Source organism: Pelodiscus sinensis, chromosome 3, assembly GCF_052426305.1.
Source record: "Pelodiscus sinensis isolate ZL-2025 chromosome 3, ASM5242630v1, whole genome shotgun sequence".
NCBI lineage: Eukaryota > Metazoa > Chordata > Testudines > Trionychidae > Pelodiscus > Pelodiscus sinensis.
Window position 1 is genome coordinate 103,263,620 of NC_143054.1, and position 24,473 is coordinate 103,288,092.

Consider the following 24,473-nt stretch of genomic DNA (forward strand, 5'->3'; position numbering starts at 1 on the left):
ACCTTTGCATTATGTCACTACATGTGTTTCCCACTGGAGTATTTCAGATTGCAGCAATTAAAACTTGCACCATGTAACATTTTTAGCATAAAGTAATATTTGCAAGGGCGGTTCTTACACCACTACATTTCCTCTTCAGACAGATGGGCTTGGTTGGAGCCTGCAGCTCTTAAAATTAAGTTATGCAAGGAGTCTCGCAGCCTCACTTAAATCCTTGAATCACTTATATATGAGGGAAAATACATTTAATGGAGTCCTACGTTGATATATAAAACCATCTAATTTTGATGAAAGTTTCCTTTTTGATTGGAATAATGGATACTAAATAACTATGCAATTAATGGGGGTATTCAAGCAGAAAAAGCCAAATACCTTTAGTTTTGAAGGCAAAATTACACAACTTGCATACATAAGGCCGTACGTCGGTATGTGTGCGGATATGTTTTTTGAGCATGCTTGGCTTCTTGCAGCGAATCCCACATTCTTCACAAATGTATTTTCCTCGTCCACGTCCTCTGACATACACATAATCCTCATTTGATTTATACCTGTTGGAAAAGGGCAATGTATTTGAATTATATAGCCTCTAAGTCATACATGTACACAGTGTCTTTATATCCCTCTGTGGCCCATCCCATACACAAAGCTTCCTCTATAGTTAGTGGGAGTTCTACGAATGGTACGTGGTCAGGTGAGGACCCAGAGTGTATTTACTTTTAAGGAAATGCAGTAATTTGAATGTGTTTGCATGTCTTAGTTATTGGTTGTGAGCTGCTCAGATCTGGTCACAGTACACAAGAGGACAAGGAATGAATCACTTGATGATTAAGTGTTCTGTTCATCCCCTCTGGGGCACCTGGCACTGGCCACTGTCAGAAAACAGGGTACTGAGCTAGGTGGACCTTTGGTCTGAACCAGGACATTCTTCTGTTTTTATGACAATCCAAAATATGGGTCTACGTAGCTACTCTGGGCAGAGCACGTTCAGATATCTACTTCCTTGAAATGAAACTTGAAATTTAGCACATGTCATTAAAGGCATTCTCCAGTGCTTTTGGCTGTTTACTTTGGGTACGTCTAGACTACATGCCTCCGTCACCAGAGGCATGTAGATTAGGCTACCAGACATAGGAAAATGAAGTGGCGATTTAAATAATCGCCGCTTCATTTAAATTTTCATGGTTGCCGCGCTGAGCCGACAAACAGCTGATCAGCTGTTTGTCGGCTCAGCGCGGGAGTCTGGACGCGCGGGTGTCGACATCAAAGGTATTTGTCGACCGCCCAGGTATACCTCATCCCAGGAGGCATACCTGGGTGGTCGACAAATCCCTTTGATGTCGACACCCACGCGTCCAGACTATCGCACTGAGCCGACAAACAGCTGATCAGCTGTTTGTCGACTCAGCGCGGCAGCCATGTAAATTTAAATGAAGCGGCGATTATATAAATCGCCGCTTCATTTTCCTATGTCTGGTAGCCTAATCTACATGCCTCTGGAGACAGAGGCATGTAGTCTAGACGTACCCTAAGTCTCATTCTGGTAGACAATAAACAAGACATGCAAATCTATGGATATTTCCTTAACTATCATGACGAAGAATTAACACTGAAATAGATGCTAGTAAGAGTCCAGCTGGGCAAAAGGCTTGCACAAGAGCTACTCTGAGGGCTGAAGTGGAATTTAAGTGATGCACCGACCTAGGTGGATATTCTGCCTGAGGAAAAACTTTGCCCTAAGTATTCTACAGGAAATAGAGCTGATAAAGAATAACGTCCCTACCGTCTCCCTTTTGCTGCTCCTTTCCTGAGAAGTGCACAATACCCACCACTCCACTGACATCAGCAGGCACCGGGGAGCCTCAACTCACAAACTAGTATCTACAATGGCAGCTGGCATTTAAAAATGAAAGGACTGCATGGAAGATTCTTCTAACATTGAAGAGGGATTATAGCACTGAAACATTTCAAAACATTTCTTCAGACACATTTTGTGATTCATAAGTGAAGTAGCATCTCTGACTCGAGGCACTAAGGCTATTAGCCAGTGCATATATTTTACGTCTCTTCCTTACTTACCTCTGTCCCATTATTCACCAATATGTGGACCCAATTTTCACATTTGCGCACCTGAAGTTAATCATCCAAAATTCATATTTTGATACTGCTTTTAATCTCTCCCCATTAATACTAATCCTGCTCCCCTTCCCTTCCAAAGATACAACATTTCAAATATTCAGCTTCTTTGTTTAGTTCAGACTCCCAAGGCTCTTCATCAGGCCCTCCTTGTCTAGCTACTTATGTCCCCATATCCTTTCCAGACAGCTATCCCTTTTAAGTCCATTTGAAACTGAGCTGCTAGGATCCACTTTCTGCCTCATTATTCCAAACACATCACATTCCACTCTGTATCCCTCCTCTAGCCTAGTACCCTTTACTCATTTCACCTTTTCTACCACACAGACATCAAACAATAGCTATGGTCATTATTAATCTGGGCTGGATTTGAACTCACTGCAATGAAATCTAGTGGCAATTCAGTCCATGTCATTAAACAGCATGGGATCTTAAGACCTGCAAGGTCTTTCCCCGTGCCTCCCCACCCTGCTTTCAGTGTAAACTGTAAGTAATTGACTGAACTGTATTGTAGGATGTAGAATACAAGCAAATGAAATTTAAAACTGTTACATTTCCAAGCAGAATATCATTTACAATCTTCCTAAGATTCTGTAGTCATAGGTAATGGAAAGAGATTTTGCTATTCAAATAACATCATTTGAATCAAGCTACCTGACATTGTCATTCTAAAGGCATTATTACCAATGTGAGGAAACCTGCATAGGTAAAGCAAAGACTAAGCCTGCACAAAATAATTTATTTTATTGTTTACTATCTTCTGTGGACCACATGAAACAACTCACTTAGGCACATTTATTCTCATACTCCCTTAGACTTTATGAGTGTGTTAAGAAGTCTAAGATGGTATAATTAAGATATTTCCTGATAAAGGTGCAAAAAGGCTTAGATACAATATATGGTGGCATGCTGAAACTGATGTATTTCTGTGTCTCTAGTAAGTTGCTTTTCTTGCTGAACTATGCTCCTCTGGCCACTCATCATACACATTACATCAATTCAGATCCTTTCAGATGGGTGATCCAAATTCAGAGATGATATGTAAGGGCAGGTGTGTGAGATACACACTTGTAAGTGGGTGAGAGTCTAATTAGCAGCACTTTATGTCTCATAAACTTAGACTCACCTCTGAATTTGGGTCACTGAAAAGTCTCTTTTGTAGCCAGTTCACTGGTTTTTGGTAAGTAGCACAACGCACTACCACAGGGAACACCCAGAATCAGGGATTCCCAGGTTGGCCGACCCTGGAACAATCTCAGAGGTGGCATTCTCAGTCTTCCAAGAAAGATGCAGGTTATGCCCCCTTTTTGCTACAGATGACAGAGAAATATCAAAGTTTATGTGATTGAGACTGCCCCCACCCACATACACACCTTTTAATGAAGGACGCTAAAAATGCTGAAAAAAGACAGAAGGCTGAATGTATTGCTGAACACTTGGAGTATGTCTAGACTGCATCCCTCTGTCAGCAGAGGGATGCAGATTATGCAGGGCGACATTGCAAATGAGGCAGAGATTTAAATATCCCGTGCCTAATTTGCATTAAAATGGTTGCCACGTTTTGCCGACTCAGCACTTTGTCTGCAAAAAGAGGCAGTCTAGAGGGGGATCTGTCGAGAAAGAAAGCCTTTTTCAACAGATCCCTTATGCCACCTTACAGGCTTTCTTTCTCGGCAGATCCCCCTCTAGACTGTCTTTTTTGCTGACAAAGTGCTGAGTCGGCAAAACGCGGTGGCCATTTTTATGCAAATTAGACACGGGATATTTAAATCCCTGCCTCATTTGCAATGTCGACCTGCCTAGTCTGCATCCCTTTGCTGACAGAGGATGCAGTCTAGACATACCCTTGGTGACCCTGTCTTGACTGGTTAGTTATTCTGAGAGACTGCTGCAGAGCAAGAAGAACCCTTGGGCTTCACATGTGAGAAAAGAACTACCCAGCTGGATACTTAGACATTCACTATCCCAGTGTACAGCCACGATCATTTCAGATTTTAAAAATACAGTACAAATAATATTGTTATTGTGTGTATTAAGAATAAATAGTAACGGACAATCCATTAAACACTTAACATGCTTATCATAAGAAGCTAATATGCCATCAGCCAAAAAACTACATCAGTGCACTTTTAGGTCTGTTTTTTTTCCTCAGCTGTTTGCTGTTTATTTGTTTTTAATCAATTGTGCTAAAGCACATTGCTGTTACAGCCAGCAGGAGATCAAACTCTGTTTTTAAATGTATTGTTCTCATATCTGAACTCTGATGCCATAGATTTTATTACCAATGAAAATTTTGTATCTGAAAGTAAACATTCAGTAAAAAATTTAAAATACTCCAGGAATAAAAATAGGAGTGCATAGCTTCCTTGTTGGTTGCACAAAAACAGAAAGATTATCTGCCAAGTGTCCATTAAATGCAAGAAGATTGCCTAGAAGTCAAAAATATTATTCCCTCGGTCCTCTTTTAGGCAGCCCAAAAGAAAAGTTGACAATTCAGTAATGTTTTCTATGTATACAGAAAGTACAGTTCTACTAATGACATCGGTGCTGAAACTAGAGGTTCAGGAGGTGCTATAGTACCCTTTGGCTTGAAGTGGTTTCCATCATACACAGGTTTTACAGCACCCCCAATATACAAACTGTTCCAGAATCCTCAGCTAATAGCAAAGCACAGCTGAAAGGAAGTACACAGGCTTTACTGTGTTTTCTACTATTTTGTTGTATGACTGACAGAACCAGGAAAAAGAATGCACAGGGAGCTACAAACCATGGCAGTAGCCCAGAAGCCTATTAATTTCCCTAATTCATTTATGTTCAAGTTCAAATAGTTTACTCTGAATTGATAATCTAGGTTTGATATTTCCAGTTACATTTTCTTACCCTCCTTCAAAGATTTTAATTCGTACTGGCTCAGTCTGTTTGGACGAAATGTCTTTATCTCCATGACTCTCTCCTTTTACTCTTTCTTTTATAATATTCCCCACTACTTTCTTTTCAAGTTTGCTGCCAAACAAGAAGAATGGTTCGTGTTTCATCTGTGGAACAAAGTCAAAGAGTGTTATTACAATCTGGAACACAGATTAAATGCACACTTCATTTCAAGTAGTTTAAATTAAAAAAAAAATTAATGGACATTGCCTATCTCCAAGAACTGGAAGGGACCTTGAAAGGTCCTTGAGTTCAGTCCCCTACCTTCACAGCAGGACCAAGTACCATCCCTGACAAATTTTTGTCCCAAATCCCTAAATGGTCTCTACAAGGATTGAACTCACAACCATAAGTTTAGCAGGCCAATGCTCAAACCACTGAGCTATCCCTTCCCCTCTAAATCTGGATGCAATTTCATGAAGCCAATTAGTTTCACTCTTTACTATGTTAAGAGATGGAAGAGGGGAAGAACAGAAGACTTTTAAAGGGGCTTTATCTTATGACACAACAAAAGCATTACCATATCATTCTTCCAGAGCAGAATCATAGAATTTAAAGGTGGAAAAGACTTGCCAGTTCTTTTAAATTAATCTGCTGCAAGTACAGTATTTTCCCTACCATACATTTTCTAGAGCTTTGTCCATGAAGAAGATCTTTGTAAATCAACGCTTCTGACACCCAGAACTGGGGGGCACTGGCCAATCAAAGCTGTAGTACGCTGATCATTTAGTTAGGACCAAACATAGAGATCCCTACTCCGTTGCCATTCAGTCTTTATTCAAATTGATGTCAATGTTTGCAACCAGAAAAAAAAAAGACGGAGTAAAAAACCTGAATGATCTATATAAAATAAGGCTCTCAAATGTCCTGCTCTTCTATCATCTTCTACTGTCACTGAATTCATATCCTGCATCATCTGTCAGAGCATGCAGAGAGAGAAAAGGGAGCAAGAGCCATAGTCCCAGAATTATCTCACAGAGTTTGCTATACTTTGGGATTTTCCAATGTGGATGTTTTTAAAAGTGACAAAGCGGCACATGCTTGCTTAAACAGGACATATGTTCACATTTTGCTATGAACCCTTTTTAACCTTTCAGGGATGATGGATTTTCTATTCAAAACATTAGACAAGCTATAATAGGTACACTTTCTACTTATTGAGAATTGCAATGGTCAAATATCTGCTTTTCATTGTCCTTACATTGATTTATGCATTATAAATTATTTCAATTTTCTGTTTAGTGTCATGTCTAGAGTAAACTTTTTTTTAACCTATTGTTTACCTGAGCAAACTGTTTCCATGCACTTGATGAGGTCAGTTTACCAGCTCCAGGTCTATGCATCGCAGCCAAAGAATAAATTTCTGCGGTGTTTTTCTGCTTGGACCTTAGAAGTGCTAGAGTGGTCTTTGTACTTAACCCTGATGGATTTGGGTTACATGAACTAATGCACCATGAAGAATAAACAGAAGATTTGAGGGTTGCTTGCTGAATGTAACTGGGCTTGGTATAGTTTAAGAAACACCAGCTCACTGTAGTAGTAGTGCGTAGACTAGGGAACTGAAGGATCTGCTGAAAATCTGCTCCATCTGTTAGGAGGATGGTTGAGCCTGCTGTTTTTCCATTTGGTTTGGATGCCATCTGGACCAACATACCAGGAGGCAATTTCTGATGTCTCAGCTGGTCTTCTGCCTGATTGTCTCCTGATGGCAGTGAAGACCTCTGTGGGCTCATGCTCATATCTGATGCCGTTTCATCAACATCCAATTCTTCTGGGGAATCTCTTCCTTCGGAGGCGCCACTGGACTTGTGTCCTGGTGATGCTGAATCAAAACTGGAAAGCTCTTCTCTGCTCAGAAGAGGATCAGCTGTTGGCACACTAGCAGATGAGAAGTCTTGAGATGAAGAGGATGACAATGGAGAAGAGGATGACACAGACGGCACACTTTCCTTTGGCTCAGTGGCACAGCTCTGCCTAACTAGCTGAGGCTTTTGTGGTTTGGGAAAATCCTTCTTTATATCTGAATTAGTCAACTCTACTGCACTTAGCTCCTCAACAATCTGTCCATACATTTTTTCTTCTTTGACCCTTTTTTGCTGCTTGGTCTCCATGAAGAGCTCCAAGCTGCTTGCTGGTGAAAGCATTCGTTTGCTTCCCCCCAGCGTGGAGGCAGTGTCAGAACTGGATGTCAGACACAATGGGATGGAGGATTCCAAGCCAAGTGGTAGAGTCTGTGGTACTTTCCACAGAGGGTATTTTTCTAACCCACCATGCTGACCTAACATCTGGGCTATGTTAAATCCTAGTCCATGCATAGCTGCATTTGTTGATAATGTTCTTGGAGAAACTCTCTCATCCACGTTGCAAATGACAATGGTGGGGCTGTTGTTCTGGGCAAGGATCTGGGAAATGCTTGTATACATGACACTACCATACGATGGCACGTGGGTTTGAAGCCTGACAGGAACAACTGTTCCTGGTAAAGACTGTACAGATCCATCGTTTGTGGAGTCAAAACCTGTTGGTAGATGGTGCTCAGAAGAGGTATCTGCTGATTTAATGCTAAGGTCTGGTAGGTAATTAGCAACGGTATTTTTTGAATATTGCCCAGGTGTTCCTGAGTAACGCTGGTACGTTTGCTCCTTAGCATGTACATATTCAGCAGATTTCTTTCCAATATGCTCTTGAGCATGCTCCAGGTGATAACTTGGATGAATTTCAGTGTGGAAAGGTTGCTTGACATAAGCTTTTTGGAACTGCTGTACAAAATGATGCTGCAAGTGTCTCTGCAAAGGTTCTGAACATGATGGCCACAAGACAGGCTGCTGAGTTGGCAAGGGAACCATGCAGCCAGCAGGATATGGAAACTGAAATAAGGCATTGGGAATGGGTGGGAATGGAACCTTTTCCTGATGTGCAAATAGGTGCTGTTGCTCTGCTGGATATTTATTTGAAATATAAGGTGCTTGCTGAATCAAAGGATTCCTTAAAATGTCTTGACTGTCTGCAAGGAGGGCCTGTTGCTGGATAAGCTGGGCACCAGAACCAACAGCCTGTTTTCCACAGCCATCTCCCTGAAGGGGCTGAAGCACAGAGGTGGGAGAATGATGCCAAGCAACTTGAGAAGACCGGAGACCAGCATGTATGTGTTCCATCTGCTCTTGCTTTATACTTTGTTCCAGACTTTGATCAGTCTGGGGAATCTCTGGGAATCCACTAAAGGAAGCCTGACGGACCAGAAAGCATTTCTTCCTTTCTCGTGATGGAGATAACCCTACAGAAGGTGCCCCGGCTGCTGAAGCATGAGACAGATTCCCATAATCAAAGGATTTACTTCGAATCTCTGGGATTTCGGCAGCATGTGGACAAGGCATCTGTTCAGATGAGCAACGTCTCATTTCCTTCTGATGGTGATGCCCAGGGACGGAAAGTGAGTAAGCACCAGCTGGAACAGTTAAAAACTCAGACTGTTTTCCAAACTCATCCTGTTTGGAAGGCACGATGAACTTGGTATTTTCTTCCCTTTCAAAGGACATTGACAAACTTGAACTATGGGACAAATTACTTTCTTGGCTAGGGCTGCGAGAGAGGTTTGTGCCAGTGGATTCAAAGCTGGACTCTCCAGAGGAGTGTTCCATGTCAGCAAGCCTTAAGCGTTTCTTTTTGGGCGGCAGTTTTTCTGCTGGGAGTTGGGAGAGAGTTTCACTTCTCTGCGGCCACTGGAATTCTTCAGCAGGTCTTTCTGGCTCTTTAGTCTGAACTTCTTTATCTTTCTCAGGTTTATCTGGTTCCTCTGTAACACGGATCTCAGGTACTTGTATGTTATGCTGGCGAACCAGTCTGGGCTGCATATGATATGACTGTGGCTGTTGGGATGGAAATGGTTTATTCACATTGTCAGCATTTTCTGTTTGCTGAGTCCGCTCGGGGCTCATTGGAGACTCAGACACCTCACTCTCATAGGTTTCAGAGAGTGAGTATGTTTTATCCTGCAGGCAAGCAATATGTTCTGTAGATTCAGACCTTTCAAATGAGTTTGGCCTGCTCAATGAGTTTGTATGCTGAATGACAGAGATGACATTTCCAGGGGGTTTTCTGCTCAGTGCCTCTGCTGACTTTTCTTGTTCTGCAGTTAAAGGTGACTCTTCTAATGAAGTTGAAAGGCTTCCAGACTGCAGGGGAGGTCTACAGATTTCAAAATGTTCTGGGTGACAATGGGCAGCACTATCTAGGCCTTGAAAAGCAAACCTGCCTCTTGGCCCTTCTTGAATTTGGGGTTTGGGATCAAAATCTGATGGTAGCATTCCCACTGGGGTGCCAGTACCACTGCTGCAAAGCATGGGAACATCCTCCTCATCCCCAACACTCTTCTCTTTTCTGCGTTTTCTGTTTTCAAATGTGGTTCCGTATGCTGACGGCACTGGCTGAGACTGTCCCAGAGTATCAACAAAGCACTCCCCTCCTTGCCTTATCCCACCCGAGCATGCCATGTCTCTGTAGTTCAGTTTCTGAGTTTCAAATTCTTCCCATTTTCTGTAGTGCTTTCCACAAGCATCATAGTCATAGAAGGTTCTCTCTCCTGCTGTAAATTTCTTCTCCTTCAAGGATGACCCTTTTTCACCACCCGCTGATCTGCTGGCAGCAACAAGGATATTTTTTCCTGTTCTTCCATGGTAGTCTGGATCTGAGTGCCCCTCCTGCACTGAGGGCAGCTCAAAGGCCGCTTGTCTTCTTAACATCCTCTGATGGGATATTCCTACAGTCCCAGGATAAAATACATCATCTGAACCAGTCATTCTCTCATCAAAGGAATGGCTTCCTCTCAAAGATAAGGGGACACTTAAATTGGTTGCAGACGATGTTGGCATGGAGTTACTTCTAATCAGTGGAGAAGCATCCACTGGAGGCTCTAAAAGTACAGGTGTGTCACTCTGCTGACTTCCTGGGTAAAGGTTCTGTTCACTTTTGATGGATAATGTATTAGTCTGGGACTGCTTGGAATCTGTACTGCTACCACTGAAGACTTGGGTAGATGTAATAGTGCTCAGTTTACTGGGATCAATGAGTGCTTCTTTATTGGGAGTTAGATGAGAAATATGTTCTTCAAGCATCTTGATATCTAATCTGGTGTTTACCAGAGGCAGTGGCTGTTCCACTTTGCCCTTTCTACCCATTAAATTATGTTCCTGATTCGCTGTTGCTACTATCTTTTCTGTCCTTTGGCTCATCCGATAGAATTTCCCAAAGATGATTTCCTCGTAAGACTTTGCATTAGTATTTGGAGGGCTTATTTGTTGCTCTGCACTTTCTGAACGGGAAAAGTAACCAGAGTCAGTGCTTCCTTTGCTATGTGGGCTCAAAAGATTTAGTGACTGCTCAGAATCTTGCCCTTTCTTCTCTGACAGTCTTAGTGCAAGTCGCTGTTTAACTGTATGAGAGTCATCAGATTTAGTACTTAAGGATGGGTTTTGTAACATGTCAGATCCAACGTACTGTGGACTCTCACTGGGTAATTGAATCCCACTTCTAGGGATAATCAAAATGGGCACTTTCATTGGACCTCCCAATGATTCATCTATGGATGAGGGAAAGCTACTTCTGTTAGCAATGTCCAGTGGGATCTGTGGGACGGGGCTTAGTTTGTCAGAACCTTCCACAAGCAATGAGGTTTCTTCGTCTGTGTCTGTACTCTGCTCACCATCTGAATGTATTTCTGCATCCATATCGATAAAACTGGCATCTAGGTCCAACTTAGATACAGCTGATTCTGTGAAAGGTACCAATCCTGCTTTAATTGCATGGGCATGTGATTTCCTGTGCTTGTATAAATTGCTCTTTGTCTTAAAAGAGAAACCACAAGGAACACAAGGGTATGGACGTTCCCCAGTGTGGGATCTAATATGTTTTTTAAGTACACTAGGTTTGGCACAAGCCCTGCTACAGTAAGGACAAATATATTTGCCAGGCTTTTTGGGTTTGTGCTCTTTCTTGTGAGCATCTTCTGATTGTTCTGTTGATTTCTGAGAATATTGGCTATAAGCAGGGTTCAAACTTGAAATCTTCTTTCTAGAGAAACCTCCACTATGGCTGTGCAAGTGAAAAGAAAATAAGTCCTCGGAGGAAACTGATTGCAAGTGGCCAGGAAATTGCCATGCATGACCTTCCAAACTCTGATGCGGCTTGATGTTGTGCAAGAACCCTTGTGGCAATGAATGCTGGGGAAAAGAAAGCGGATGTTGACATGAATAGGGACTTGGCCGATGCTGTGGATATTGCTCCTCTGTGACTTGCTGTCCAGCTTCACTGGATGATCCAAGTTTCCCAGAACTAAAAAGCTGTGCTGATGCTGGGGTTCCGATTTGCTCGTGATCTGTCTGCAGTTGCCTCTGTACTTCTTGATTGCCAAAACTGCTCATCTTAACAGCTGGATGTTCTTGCCTCCATCTAGTTGGCGCTTTAGCAGTTTCTCCAGACCTTGAGGTAGCTTTTTGCCCTATAGCTGTGTCCCCAGAGTCCATTTTGCTACACAAGGTCTTAAGTGCTAGTTCACTTGAAAGATGTGCAGACACATGGAGTGTGTCCAGTGCTGTGCTTTTTAAAGTTTTGTTGCTCCCATTTTTCCAGAGCTGCTGCAAGTTCACAGACTTATCTTTCTCTTTTGAGCTTTCCACACAGTAGTTTATAGGCATTAGATGTGAGTCTGTATGCTAATATAATGATCATACAATTCTGCTCATGGCAGAAACTTTCCCAAGCAGTTTATCATGCATTTGCAAGGACTTGGTATGGCATCTGATCATCTTCCATTACAAATGCTGAGATGCAGAAAGACTCGGAGAGATATTTGTTGATCTACTATAGCAAAGTCCTTTTCATCTCTTCCATAATAATGCAGCTACCTGTAAGAGAAGAAAATAAAAACACACAGATTAATATAAAAGTGGACAATCACTACATGAGCAATTTAATTTGCTTCAAACTTTTCAAAAGGAAGAGTGAAGAATATGAAAATGTAATAAGAATGTACTAGTTGAACCTCTAAAATCCAGAACTCTCTGGTCCGGCAACATCCACAGTCCAGCAGATCCTGGATGTTGCTGGATGAAAGAGCCCCGGCGGCTGGGATTAGGAGCCGGTTGGGAGTCCAGTGGTTGGGAGCCTGGGCCAGGCTGTTGGCAGTGGGGCCAGTGGCAGCCAGGGAGCCCTGGCCCCAGTAAGCCCCAGCTGAGCTAGCAGCAGTAGGGCTAGTGGCAGGTGGAAAGTCCCAGCCCCAGGGAGTCCCAGCTGGAAAGTCAGCAACAGGGTCAGCAGCCACTGGGAAGCCACAGTCAGCAAAGGGGGCCAGAGGTTGGGACTCTGTGGAACCTGACTGGAGCCCAGTGACTGGAACTTGTGGTGGGGAGCGGGCCAATGGCCCGAAGTGGAGCTCAGGATCATTGACCTCCCCTGGTCCGACAAACTCCCATGTCCTCAGAGTGCTGAACTAGTAAGGTCCACCAGTAGTAATCTGCATTTGCATTGTACCTTTTCTCCAAGCTTATTACGGGATTTTACTAACACTAACTGAGCTTCACAAAACCCTATGGACAAGAGCGAGAACAGTGAATGTGTGGACAGGGAATGAACAGGTTACGAAGACAAATGAAGGTCACATAAGTCAGTGAAAGAACTAGGGCTAGAAAAGAAAGAACTAGGGCTAAGTTTTCAAACTACTAACTTTGTTGCCTCATTTTGATGTGTCCAATTTATGACACCTTATGACAAGGAGTTTGATTTTCAGAAAGTTTTGAACAGTTAATGTGTTCTAATCAGGACCATTTAAGATGGCTCAAGTTGGACACCAAAAAATCAAGGCCCTAAGAATTACTATGCAGTTTTGAAAATAAGTCCTTTATGAGATGAGTCACAGCTGTAAACAGAATGTTGGGAATCATTAAGAAAAGGATAGATAATATGACACAAAATATCACATTGCATTTATATAAATCCACGGTATGCCCACAACTTGAATACTGTGTGTAGATGTGGTAGCTTCATCTCAAAAAAAGCTATTTTGGAATTGGGAAAGGTTCAGAAAAGGGAAACTAAAATAATGAAGGGTATGGAATGTCTGCCATATGAGGGCAAATTAATAAAACTGGGACTTTTCAGCTTGAAAAAGACAAGCCTAAAACGATGATATAGGTCTACAAAATCATGATGGAGAAAGTACAAAAAAGACAAGGAAGTGTTATTTACTCCTTATAGCACAGCAACTAGGCAGCTGATTGAAAACAAATAAACGGAAGTATTTTTTCACACAATGCACAGTCAACCTATGGAGCTCCTTGCCAAAGGATGGTGTGAAAACCAAGACTATAACAGGGTTCAAATTAGAACTAGATAAATTCATGGAAGAGAGGTCCATCAATGGTTTTTAGCAAGGATGGACGGGGATGGTGTCCCTGGCCTCTGTTTGCCAGAAGCTGTGAATAGGTGTCAGGGAATGAATCACTTAATAACCTGTTCTGTGAATTCCCTCTGGGGCACCTGGATTTGGCCACTGTCAGAAGACAGGATATTGGGCTACATGAACCTCTGGTCTTCCCAGTATGCCATTCTAATGTTCTAACTCTCAATAATTTGCTTTCATCACTAGATCACATAATTACTTGACACAATAAAATGTAAATTACTACCTTTTTATTATATAAGGTAAAACACTATTCCTATCACTTCACAACTTCATCTTCAAGAGTACAGTGTAGCATTTTAGGCAGAATACATTGCTAGAGAAGAATTATTGATGAAAGTAGTTTAAAAACTACATTTAGGAGACTTGACCATGTCATATTTAAAAGTAATTTAGAACTGTATCTAGCCAGGTTTCTATCACAATATGCTTAAGTACGACTGGTTCCCACAGTTCTGTTTGTAAATAAACAAACTCAGGAGCATGGTTTATGCATCCAAGCTGAGTGCCTGAACTGGAAGAAAAATGCAGGATCTCTGTTGTATTTATCAGAATATAGTATATTTCCAGGATGAAACAAGGCTAAGGAAAAAGGGTGTCAAGACTCCACACCACATAGAAGACCAAGGGTATGTCTACACTACAGCGTTATTTTGAAATATCTTATTTCAAAATAGTTAATTTGAAATAAGTTCTTCTGAAATAACATGTCTACACACAAAATGCATTTCGAAATAGCGTTTGCTATTTCAAAATAGCACGTCCATACTGAGTGGATGCTGAATTGCATTTAAGGCTGGCCAGAACCAGGTCCGGCAGGGCATCAGGTCAGGAGTTACTTTGCGTGGCTGCTGCCTGAGGCTATCTGAGGCCTGTGCTTAAAGGGACCCCCGGACAGCCAGTTCTCAGCTTTTCCTGCTTCCTTGTCTACCTCGATGAGGGACAGCAAAGCATTTTGTCTCTGCGTGCTCTGGTTGCCCTCACTTGGGACACCACAGCACTCTGCAACATGGAGCCAGAGCTGCCCTGGGCACTCTGGTGCTTCTCGTGGACGCGTTGCTGCGAGCCTGGCTGCACTTTCTGCAGGCTGCCATCCAGGAGGTCCATCGAGGGGCTGTCAGCATCCAGGAGGCCCTGCTGGAGAGCTTCCACCCTGAGGAGATCTAAGAGCCTCCCTGGTGGCTTGTGCCTCATTCCTCCCTCACGTCCTTCCACTGACCCCTCCCTAACCCCCCTTCCTGATGTCAAATAAAATACATGTATTTTCATGAACACAAACTCTCTTTATTTAACAAAACTGGGGAGGAGGAGGGTATGAAACTCTAGTGTGATGGGGAAAGTAGGTCGGAGAGGGGAGAAGAGAGGGTGGGAGAGGAGAGGGGGAAACCTGGGAGGAGGGAGCTGGAAGGGGGAAGCAAGGGAAAGAAGCGGGCAGGGAATCTCAGGGCTGTGGGTCTCGCCGGACCAACTTGATTTTCATGCAAACCTGCTCAGGGTTCGCATGTGGCCTTTGGTGGCCAGGCTGACAGCTATTGTGCCATAGACAGCCGCGTTCCTCCATCTAGTGCAGAGATCATGGACATTGGGGGCATCCCCCGCAAGCCTGAATAAGGTCCATGATCTCCACTCTGGACCAGGGAGTCGACTGCCTTCTTTGGGCCCTGGCAGGCTCCTGGGAGCTGGCAGACTGCTCCTGGGGAGCGATCAGGGCTGGATTACCCAATAGGAAGACTAAGCACGTGCTTAGGGCACCAGCAAAGCAGGAGCACCAAAAAAAAAAAAAAAAAAAAAAAAAAAACATGAGCCAGCAAGCCACTGGCAGCCAGTCCTCCATCGCTCCCTCTTAATCCAGCCCTGGGAGCGATGGAGGACTGGCTGCCAGTGGCTTGCTGGCTCATGTTTTGGGGCCATTGGGTCGGGGCAGTGACTGCTGGCTCTGGGCTGGCAGGTTTGGAGCTGGCACAGGCACTGAGGCCAGAGTCAACTCCTTTAAGGGCTCCAGGGAGGGGGGAGGGAGAGGCGTGTTCTTGGTTGAGGCTGGAATGGCCACCAGGGCACCCTGGGAAGGCTGGAGGCCTCCTATTTTGATATAAGTGTCTATACAGCACTTATTTCGAAATAGCAATTTCAAATTTGGTGTTATTCCTCATGGAATGATGTTAACCAAATTCGAAATAAGCGCTCCACTATTTCGAATTAATTTTGAAATAGCAGTTTGAACGTGTAGACACTAGTACGGTTATTTCGAAATAACGGAATACACCAAGGGAAGAAACTGATGGAATGTATTATAGCTCTATGGCTACAGGCTGCACTTGAGTTGAAAAAATAAACAAACAAACAAAAAAAACTGGCAAAGAACAGGAAAGTGGAGCAGAATAGGAAAAGAAATAATTTTGTTTTTCATAATAAAAAAAGTTACCTGCATCTTCTATCCATCTAATACACATTACTATCTTGAATATTCCTGTGAAAGAAATAAATGCAGTTAGGAGAAAGTCTTGAAATATAGAACTGACAGAGAAGTATGGTAATTTCTTATTCTGTACAACTGTGCCTGACAAATCCTCCTGCCCATACACTTCCCATGCTCATGGGCAAGAAGCTTCACCTAGAAAGCCTGATAAATCTCAAGCCACTAATACCCTCTGGGTGTGTCAACGCAGCACCCTACCTTGAAATAAGCTACGCAATTTGCACTACACAAATTGCTTATCTTATTTCAAAGCTTATTATAGCTTATTTCGAAATTTGGCGTTGTCTACCCAGCACTTATTCTGAAATAAATTCCTATTCCAAAACGTCCCTTGCTCTTCATAGAATGAGGGATGTTGGAATAGTGAGTCCATTATATTTTGAAATAAGGGGCTTGATTTTAAGACATGGAATGGATGTAGCCTCTGTGGCTTGAACAGAAAGTTAATACATGTTTAAGAGATTTTCCAATGCAGATAGATGAACCTACGTTAAAAATCCAAGTTATCCTCATATCCATGTTGTTCTCGGAATAATTTACAAAATTCTTTCACTCATTCTATAAAACTGTACTATAGTCTAATTAGGAGGATTATGTATAGCCTAGTTCAGCTAACATAGTTCTCAGAAAAAATAATCCATTTTCATTTTTGTCAGAGAAACAATGCTAGACACACATTAGCAACAGCTTTTACAAATGACCACAGCTAGCACAGTTAGAACCACAGTGTATGCTGGGTATTGTACTTTAATAACATATTTCAAAACTTAAATTTTTCCTATTTTCATGTGCAAACTGCTTGCTTAAATTCCATACTGAGCACTGATTTGCCAAGTCAAATCAGCAAGAAACTTCTATTCATTCCTACCTTGGTCTGCATCACAGATACCTTATTTATACTGCTCTGTGTAGAACAGATAATAATGACGCATGTTTTCTTTAATACTTTTGGCAGGACTTAGCTCCCACTGGAATGACTGAGATGAGCCCACCTACAATGATCAGGAACTGTACAGCAAGCTAGGTAGACTGCATCATCTGCCTTGAATTTTGAGTCCCTTTTGGAAGTGGACCCAAACCCAGGTTTTTCTATCACAATGTAATTATAGCCAAACCATAGGATCACATTAATGCACTTCTCATTTCATTAAACATATCAATCATGAAAAGCCTCAGAGGGATAGCTATGTCAGTTTATAAGGGTGCATTTATACTGCACTGTTATTTCAAAATAACTAGTGTTATTTTGAAATAATTTGAGAATCTACAAAATAATTTCGAAACAATGGATGGCTTATTCTGAAATCTGTAAACCTAATTCTACGAGGAATAACCCCTTTTCCAAAATAGCTATTTTGCATGTGTAGACACTCCACTGCGGCTATTTCAAAATAGCCCCTCACCAGGGCCATTCTAAGTTAATCCTCCCCAGTGCCTCCTGGGGCTCTAAACTAAGATAGCACGTCTACATTAGGGAAGCCTGCCTTGGACTAATTTTGAGGCTTTCCTGCAATGTAGATGTGCTATTTTGAAATAAGTTAAGGGATGTCTACACAGCAAAGTTATTTTGAAATAACAACCGTTATTTCAAAATAACTTAACCAGCGCCTACACAGCCAAACTGCTATTTCAAAATTAATTTGAAATAGTGGAGGGCTTATTTTGAAATTTGTAAACCTCATTTCACAAAGAATAGCACCAATTTCAAAATTGCTATTTCAAAATAAGCACTGTGTAGATGTTTATTTCAAAATAGGGGCCTCCAGCCCTTCCCAGTATGCCCTGGTGGCCACTCTGGGCACAACCAAGAAAACTCCTCTCCCTCTCCATCTCCCCGGAGACCTTAAAGGGGTAGACTCTGACCACAGTGCCTGTGCCAGCTCCAAGCCTGCCAGCCCTGAGCCAGCAGTCGCTGCACCTGACCCAGTGGCCCCAGCATGGGCCAAGCAGCCAGTGCCAGCCAGCCCTCCACCGCTCCCCAGGAGCAGTCTGTCAGCTCTCAGGAGCCTGCCAGGGGCTGGAAAAGGCGGGCGCCTGCCTGGTCCAGTGTGGCAATCAGGAACCTAATTCAAGTTTGGGGGGATGCCTCCAACGTCCATGATCTCCGCACTAAACAGAGGAACGCAACTGTCTACAGGCAGATGGCTTCCAGCCCGGCCACCACAGGCCACATGCAAACCCAGGAGCAGCTTCACATGAAAATAAAGGAGCTGCAGCAGGCATATGCCAGGGCTATACAGGGCAGCTCCCAACCAGGGGCAGATTCAGACTTCTGCCCCTATTTTGGTGCCGTGGACCGCATCCTGGGGGGCAGGACGGTCCGTGCCCCCCAGGTGGTCATCAATGCTGGGGCAGAGTTTGCTGCATCCTGCTGCTCCAGCACCTGCTGCCTCCCCAGCTACCGCTCTTCCTCCCACTCCTCCCCTTCCTGCTTCTTCCTCTCCACCCCTGTAGGGATGCCGAGGCCCCTGCACCCGCAGTGCTGGGCGACAGTTGGGCCAGTGAGACCCCCAACCCTGAGACGTGAGCTTCTCCTTCTGCTTCCTTTCCTTGCCTCCCCCTGACAACTCCCTCCTCCCAGGTTTCCCCCTCCCATCTCCCAACCTCCCTTCTCCCCTCTCCCATCTTCTTTCCCCAGTCTCACCTCAGTTTTGTTCAATAACGAGGCACTGTTGAAATGAACATGTGTCTTTTATTGTACAGCAGGAAAGGGGGTTAGGGAGGGGTAAGTGGAAGGACATGAGGAAGGAATGAGGTACAAACCCCCAGTGAGGCACACCAGGGAGACTGTTACTGCCTGCAGAACATGCTGCCAGGATCACAGCAAATGGCCAAGAGAAGTACCAGAGTGCCCAGGGGCGGCTCCGGCTCCATGTTGCAGAGTGCTGTGGTGTCCTGAGTGAGGGGAACCAGAGCATGCAGAGATTTCAGAATAAGTATTCCAGAATATCTTATTTCAAAAAAAGCATGCAGTGGTGACGTACCCTAACTGAATAAAATAAAAAAAAAAAAAACAATTAATGGTCCAGCAGTACCTTAGGGTATGTCTACACTACCCTCCTAATTCGAACTAGGAGGGTAATGTAGGCATACCGCACTTGCAAATGAAGCCCGGGATTTGAATTTCCCAGGCTTCATTTGCATAAGTGGGGAGCCGCCATTTTTAAAATCCTGCTGGTTCGAACCCCGTGCAGCGCGGCTACACGAGGCACGTACTAGGTAGTTCGAACTAGGCTTCCTAGTTTGAACTACCGTTACTCCTCATTTCACGAGGAGTAACAGTAGTTCGAACTAGGAAGCCTAGTTCGAACTACCTAGTTCATGCCCCGTGTAGCCATGCTGCACGGGGTTCGAACCAGTGGGGTTTTAAAAATGGCGGCTCCCCGCTTATGCAAATGAAGCCCGGGAAATTCAAATCCCGGGCTTCATTTGCAAGTGCGGTATGCCTACATTACCCCGCTAGTTCAAACTAGCGGGGTAGTGTAGACATACCCTTAGAGACTAACAAAAAATGTAGAAATCGGGAACTGTATTTTTGTCCAATCAAGAATTTAGCTCTTTCAGGGTATGTCTACACTACCCCACTAGTTCAAACTAGCGGGGGTAATGTAGTCATCGGCAATTGCAAATGAAGCCCGGGATTTGAATTTCCCGGGCTTCATTTGCATGAAGCCGGCCGGCGCCATTTTAAAATGCCGGCTAGTTCGAACCCTGTGCCGCGCGGCTACACGCGGCACGGGAGTAGCTAGTTCGGATTAGGCTTCTAATCCGAACTAGCTGTACTCCTCATTCCATTCCATGAGGAGTACAGCTAGTTCGGATTAGAAGCCTAATCCGAACTAGCTACTCCCGTGCCGCGTGTAGCCGCGCGGCACGGGGTTCGAACTAGCCGGCATTTAAAAATGGCGCCGGCCGGCTTCATGCAAATGAAGCCCGGGAAATTCAAATCCCGGGCTTCATTAGCAATTGCGGATGACTACATTACCCCCGCTAGTTCAAACTAGCGGGGTAGTGTAGACAGGGACCATTATTCCCTTTCGTTCCTTTTTCTAGGATCCTCTGGGTCTTCTATATATGAGGCACAAGTATTCATTTGACTATGGAGCTCCTGAAATGTCATAACTAGAGAAAGTTAGTAAATGGCTGTATTGGAAAGCATTAAAATATGGTAAGGCACAGTTCTCGCTGCTTCCCATTTTGTAGTTCATATTAAATCCTTGTAAATGAAAAAATTGGAAGTTTATGTATTTCAGGTGAAATCTTGAGTCCCTTACACAGAAAACTGACTGCAGTGAGAGAGACAGACAGAGAGGCTATGTCTAGACTTCAGGCTTCTTTCAGAAGAAGTTTTTCCAGAAGAGATCTTCCAAAAAAGAGCATCCACACTGCAAAAGTGCATCAAAAAAGCCATCTGCTTCTTTGAAAGATAGCATCTAGACTGAATGGATGCTCTCTTGTATTTAAGCTGTGATTGATATGGATGGAACGGCCGTTTTTCTGAAAAAACTCTATAGTGTAGATATACCCAGAGTGTCACTCTGTCAGCATAAAGCTGAACTGAAACCACTATAACTACCCGCTAGAGAAACTCTATCCTGAGACCCTCATATTTATACAGGTGGCATAGACAGTGTCCTCAGGTTGCTCTGGTTTTTGCCAACCAACATCAGAAGTAAGGGAACACAAACACTATCTTTGAGTTGAATATGGTCTGCAACTGAGGATCTAATCGTAAGTACAGAACTAACTCAGGGTTTGGTCCCAGGCAGTAAATAATAGAATACAGTAGTTCCTCATTTAACACTATAGATGCGTTTCTGAAAATGTTTGTGCTAAGCGAAAACGTGCTATGCAGGGTCAATTTTCCCATTAAAAATAATGGAAAAGTTGGGGCTTGCATTTCAGGTGGTGGTGGCAAAGTCAGTTTTTTGTTGGTGCTGGGTCATCAACGTCAACATTAGATATCTAGCAACACAAGATAACTAGCAACGCAAGTCGCCGCAGTTTGTTAAAACACAAAGATAAACACGTGAGTGAGCGGAGGAGCACTGACCATGTGTATTCATCCGCTCATGTGTATTACCACTGTTTTCACCAACTTATACTGCCGTACGAAATAGTCTGCCACTTGATTATTTTCATCTTATTTCGGAGACTGTCGTGTTATTCGAAAAATGTTCCCTAAAAATAAAATCGTGCTATTGCAAAAATGTGTTAAGCGGGCACGTGTTAAATGAGTAATTACTGTACTTTTATATAATTTCCCTTCCCCAGTTCCTTCCACTCTGCCAATGATACCCATATCAACAGCCATTTGATTAAATCCTGTTACAATATGATGCCTTTAAGTTGCCCATGATGCGTTTGAGAGTTATAGCCCAGATCCCAGAAAAGTCCCAGTGGTAGCACACCGCAATACCCTCAAGTCATTACTAATTAAGACAAAATCAGAGCTAAGTTACAGCTGAAAAAGTGGACTGAACAAATGGCACCATTGGCAGACTATGAATTCAAGAATGGAATGGGCAAGGAGACTGCACTTTCAAACATGTACCTTGGAGGTTAGGTGCATTAGGGGTCCAGTTGGTGGAAGTTGCAGGCCTGTGGAGATGCTTGCTTGGCCCCTGGGCAAGGTGGGAAGGAGCTCAGCTTCATGCCCCTGGAAGGGGCAGAACCTTGAGGAGCAAAAGGGGCAGGATTGAGGCTAGCAGTTAACCATTCAGGAGTGCCAGCACATACCATGCTGAACTCTGGTGGTGATTTACATAGCACAGGCTCTGGCTGTTGATGCAATAGGGTCTGTGATGGCCAGAAGCCCCCAGACCTTTTAAATCACCATAAGCTCCCATCCCCTCCTCTCATTGGCAGCACTGGGAAGTTGTAGAATTGCTCAATGTTTGTACCCTGAGAAACAGATGGATTTTGTCTCTGGGGTTGTCAGTATGGCACCTTTCATGAGCTCTACATTCGCACATAGAAAATAAAAACAGAACAAAGACCATTGCTTACAAATTTCTTATGCATCTTGAAAGATCACCTAATCACATGAGAAATTCCATTTCTCCAGCCTTTGACTTATTATTTATTGAAAACACAAGGAGGAAGGTGCCCCGATATCTGAGCTTTGTGAAAACCTTTGCCCCTTCTTCATCACAAGTATTTTTTACTTTATATTTCCAACAGTCTAGGGTTAGGAGACTCTTCTAATTATGGTTTTGTAGCTGGCATCCTACAGCTATCCTGAGAATTTTAATTTCTCTGACTATGAATGCAAATACTTGTGCTCCTCACTTGCACTTGGCAAGGTTTTGTATTATTTGAGAATAGAAGAATATTTGTGTTTCTGGAGGAAAGTCATAGAATCCTTTGCACATACAATTTTACAAAAGCAACCATGTTTAATTAAAGTAACCATATTCTCTTTAATCTACTATCTCCTATATATGAGTATTTTTGAGTACTGTAGTAATCTTTTTCACCTTAGAAGACACTATCCCAATTTATTCGTTTGTTTATTTCCACCATCATCAAAATTATTACTATGTTATCTTATTTTACTGAATTCATTTGCTGTTCCCCAAAGCTAGCCATATCACTAGATGCAGTCCACCAAATTGTTGCTTTGAAATACAATGAATTATTAAGAACACTAAAAACATTTGTATATTAAAATGAGTGGGGCTAATCTTCATAGTGTTCCACAAAATCTCATTTTGCAGCATTTTTGCATTTTCATGTACGTATAAAATAAACATTGCTTTACTGAGAATGTTAAAATATATATCTGATGATACACTTATCATTAAACAAACATACCTGTGTTACAGCTGCCAAAGGGGAAATCTTAGACCACAATCTTTCAGTCTGATCAATGTAGGCACACACGTGCTTGTGGGGATTTCCAACAAGGTCATGAGTTTAAGGGGCTGCACTAGTAGATCCTAATACAAGATCAGGATCATAGAAAGTAAAGCACTAATTCTGACATACTTAGACACTCTCGAATCTCAGGACTGCATGCATGTTACAGGATTTTATTCACAATTATTTGTATATGCAATTGTGTGCACAGTAATTTCTGGGTTGTAAGGACGGAGTCTGTATTTATAAAAACAGCACTGGTATAATATCTAATATCAGAGGCATAATATCATAATATCAGAGGCAGCAGCGTGGGATGCCAGGCTCCTCTCATGGTCTGGCTGCCTGTTGCCCCACCCTACAGATGCAACAGTGTGGGGTGGCAGCAGCCCCTGACCAGGGGTGGGAGCTGATCTCCTGGGCCTGGCATGAGCCTGAACTGAGCTTGGCTGCCTGCCTGCCTGGTTCCTAATGCACTTTAAGTGCAGAGCCACAGTGCGGGTAGCCAATACTGAGACAGGCTGCTGGCCAGCCTGCTAAAAGAATTACTGGTGGTGGTGATGAGATTGTGTGTAGTCTCTTGCATTAACCGATAAGCTTTTGCTTAATTAATTATCGGTTAATTATCGGTTAATTGACTACACTATTACATCCCCACCCTGAGCTCGCCTGCAGGCATCACCTCTCCCGCATCTCCTTTAGTCCCTGATTTCTGGCCAATGGGAACTGCAGGGGCTGAGCCTGCAGGCGAGAGAAGCAGAGCTGCTTCCCAGTGCTTGCAGTTCCAGTCCGGGGGAAGGGTGAATGGTTGAGCACAGAGCCACATCCCTTTCCTGCCAGGCATGGCCAGAATATAGGGGCTTCAGTGGATGCCGCCCAGGTCTCTGAACTAAGAAGACCCCACAAAAAGATCTGCACTTTTGGTAGGCCAGTAATCTTTTTGTGGAGCCCTCCCGCCCCCTTAACCCAGGGCCCTGAGTTGCAGCCCCTAAATTTGCTTTCTTAATTTGGCCCTGTTTCCATGGCCAGCCGCATCCCCCAGCCACTCCCATTGCCCACAGACTCACTACCAGGCAGGCAGCCTCCAGACCCATCCCCCCACCACCTGTAGGATCACTACTGAGTCGGGCAGCCTCCTCCCCCAAACCTCTGAGCTCTACATCAACTCCAGCCCCCAGCCCTGCTCTCAACAGCTCCCCCATCGGAGGGCTCAGCACAGGCTCTGGCCACTTGCAACTGCCCCCCAACCCATGAGGGGTTCAGGCAGGCTACCCCTCCTATGGGCTCAGCACAGACTCCAGCCATCCCATATCCACTCCCTCCATGGGCTCAGCATCCGCTCCAGCCGCCCCTTGTCCCCACTCCATGGGCTCAGTGCAGGCTCTGGCCACCCCCTACCCCATCCCCCAGCTGCACCCCTCCCCCCATGGGTACTGAACCCAGACCCTGTTCATCAAGAGATGGCGAGGGGCACAAGTGCAGGCAGGAGGAGAGGGAGCCACCACACAGCTAGTGGTTGGAAGGACGCAGTGTCATAAAGGGGAAGCTGAGCAGCCAGAAGAAGCAATGCTTTAAACCATCACTGTCATTCAGCCACCGGCTGTGCGGTGGCCTCTGCTCCTC

At 43.8% G+C, this 24,473-nt stretch overlaps 1 protein-coding gene across 5 annotated transcripts in view; it reads right to left on the reverse strand.

Moving 5' to 3' along the window:
• HIVEP2 (HIVEP zinc finger 2) overlaps positions 1 to 24,473 on the reverse strand; it is a 177,166-nt gene that overhangs the window by 17,211 nt on the left and 135,482 nt on the right. For 4 of the 5 annotated variants that reach the window (XM_006128792.5, XM_075924322.2, XM_075924321.2 and 1 more), the window contains 4 exons: positions 15,936 to 15,980; positions 6,345 to 11,960; positions 5,014 to 5,168; positions 373 to 548 (listed from right to left, as the gene is read on the reverse strand). In XM_006128792.5, coding sequence (XP_006128854.3) covers positions 373 to 548; positions 5,014 to 5,168; positions 6,345 to 11,750 — 5,737 coding nt within the window. In that variant the 5' untranslated portion in view covers positions 11,751 to 11,960; positions 15,936 to 15,980. The remainder of the gene's footprint in view (positions 1 to 372; positions 549 to 5,013; positions 5,169 to 6,344; positions 11,961 to 15,935; positions 15,981 to 24,473) is intronic. The other variant, XM_075924325.2, reaches the window with a different exon arrangement.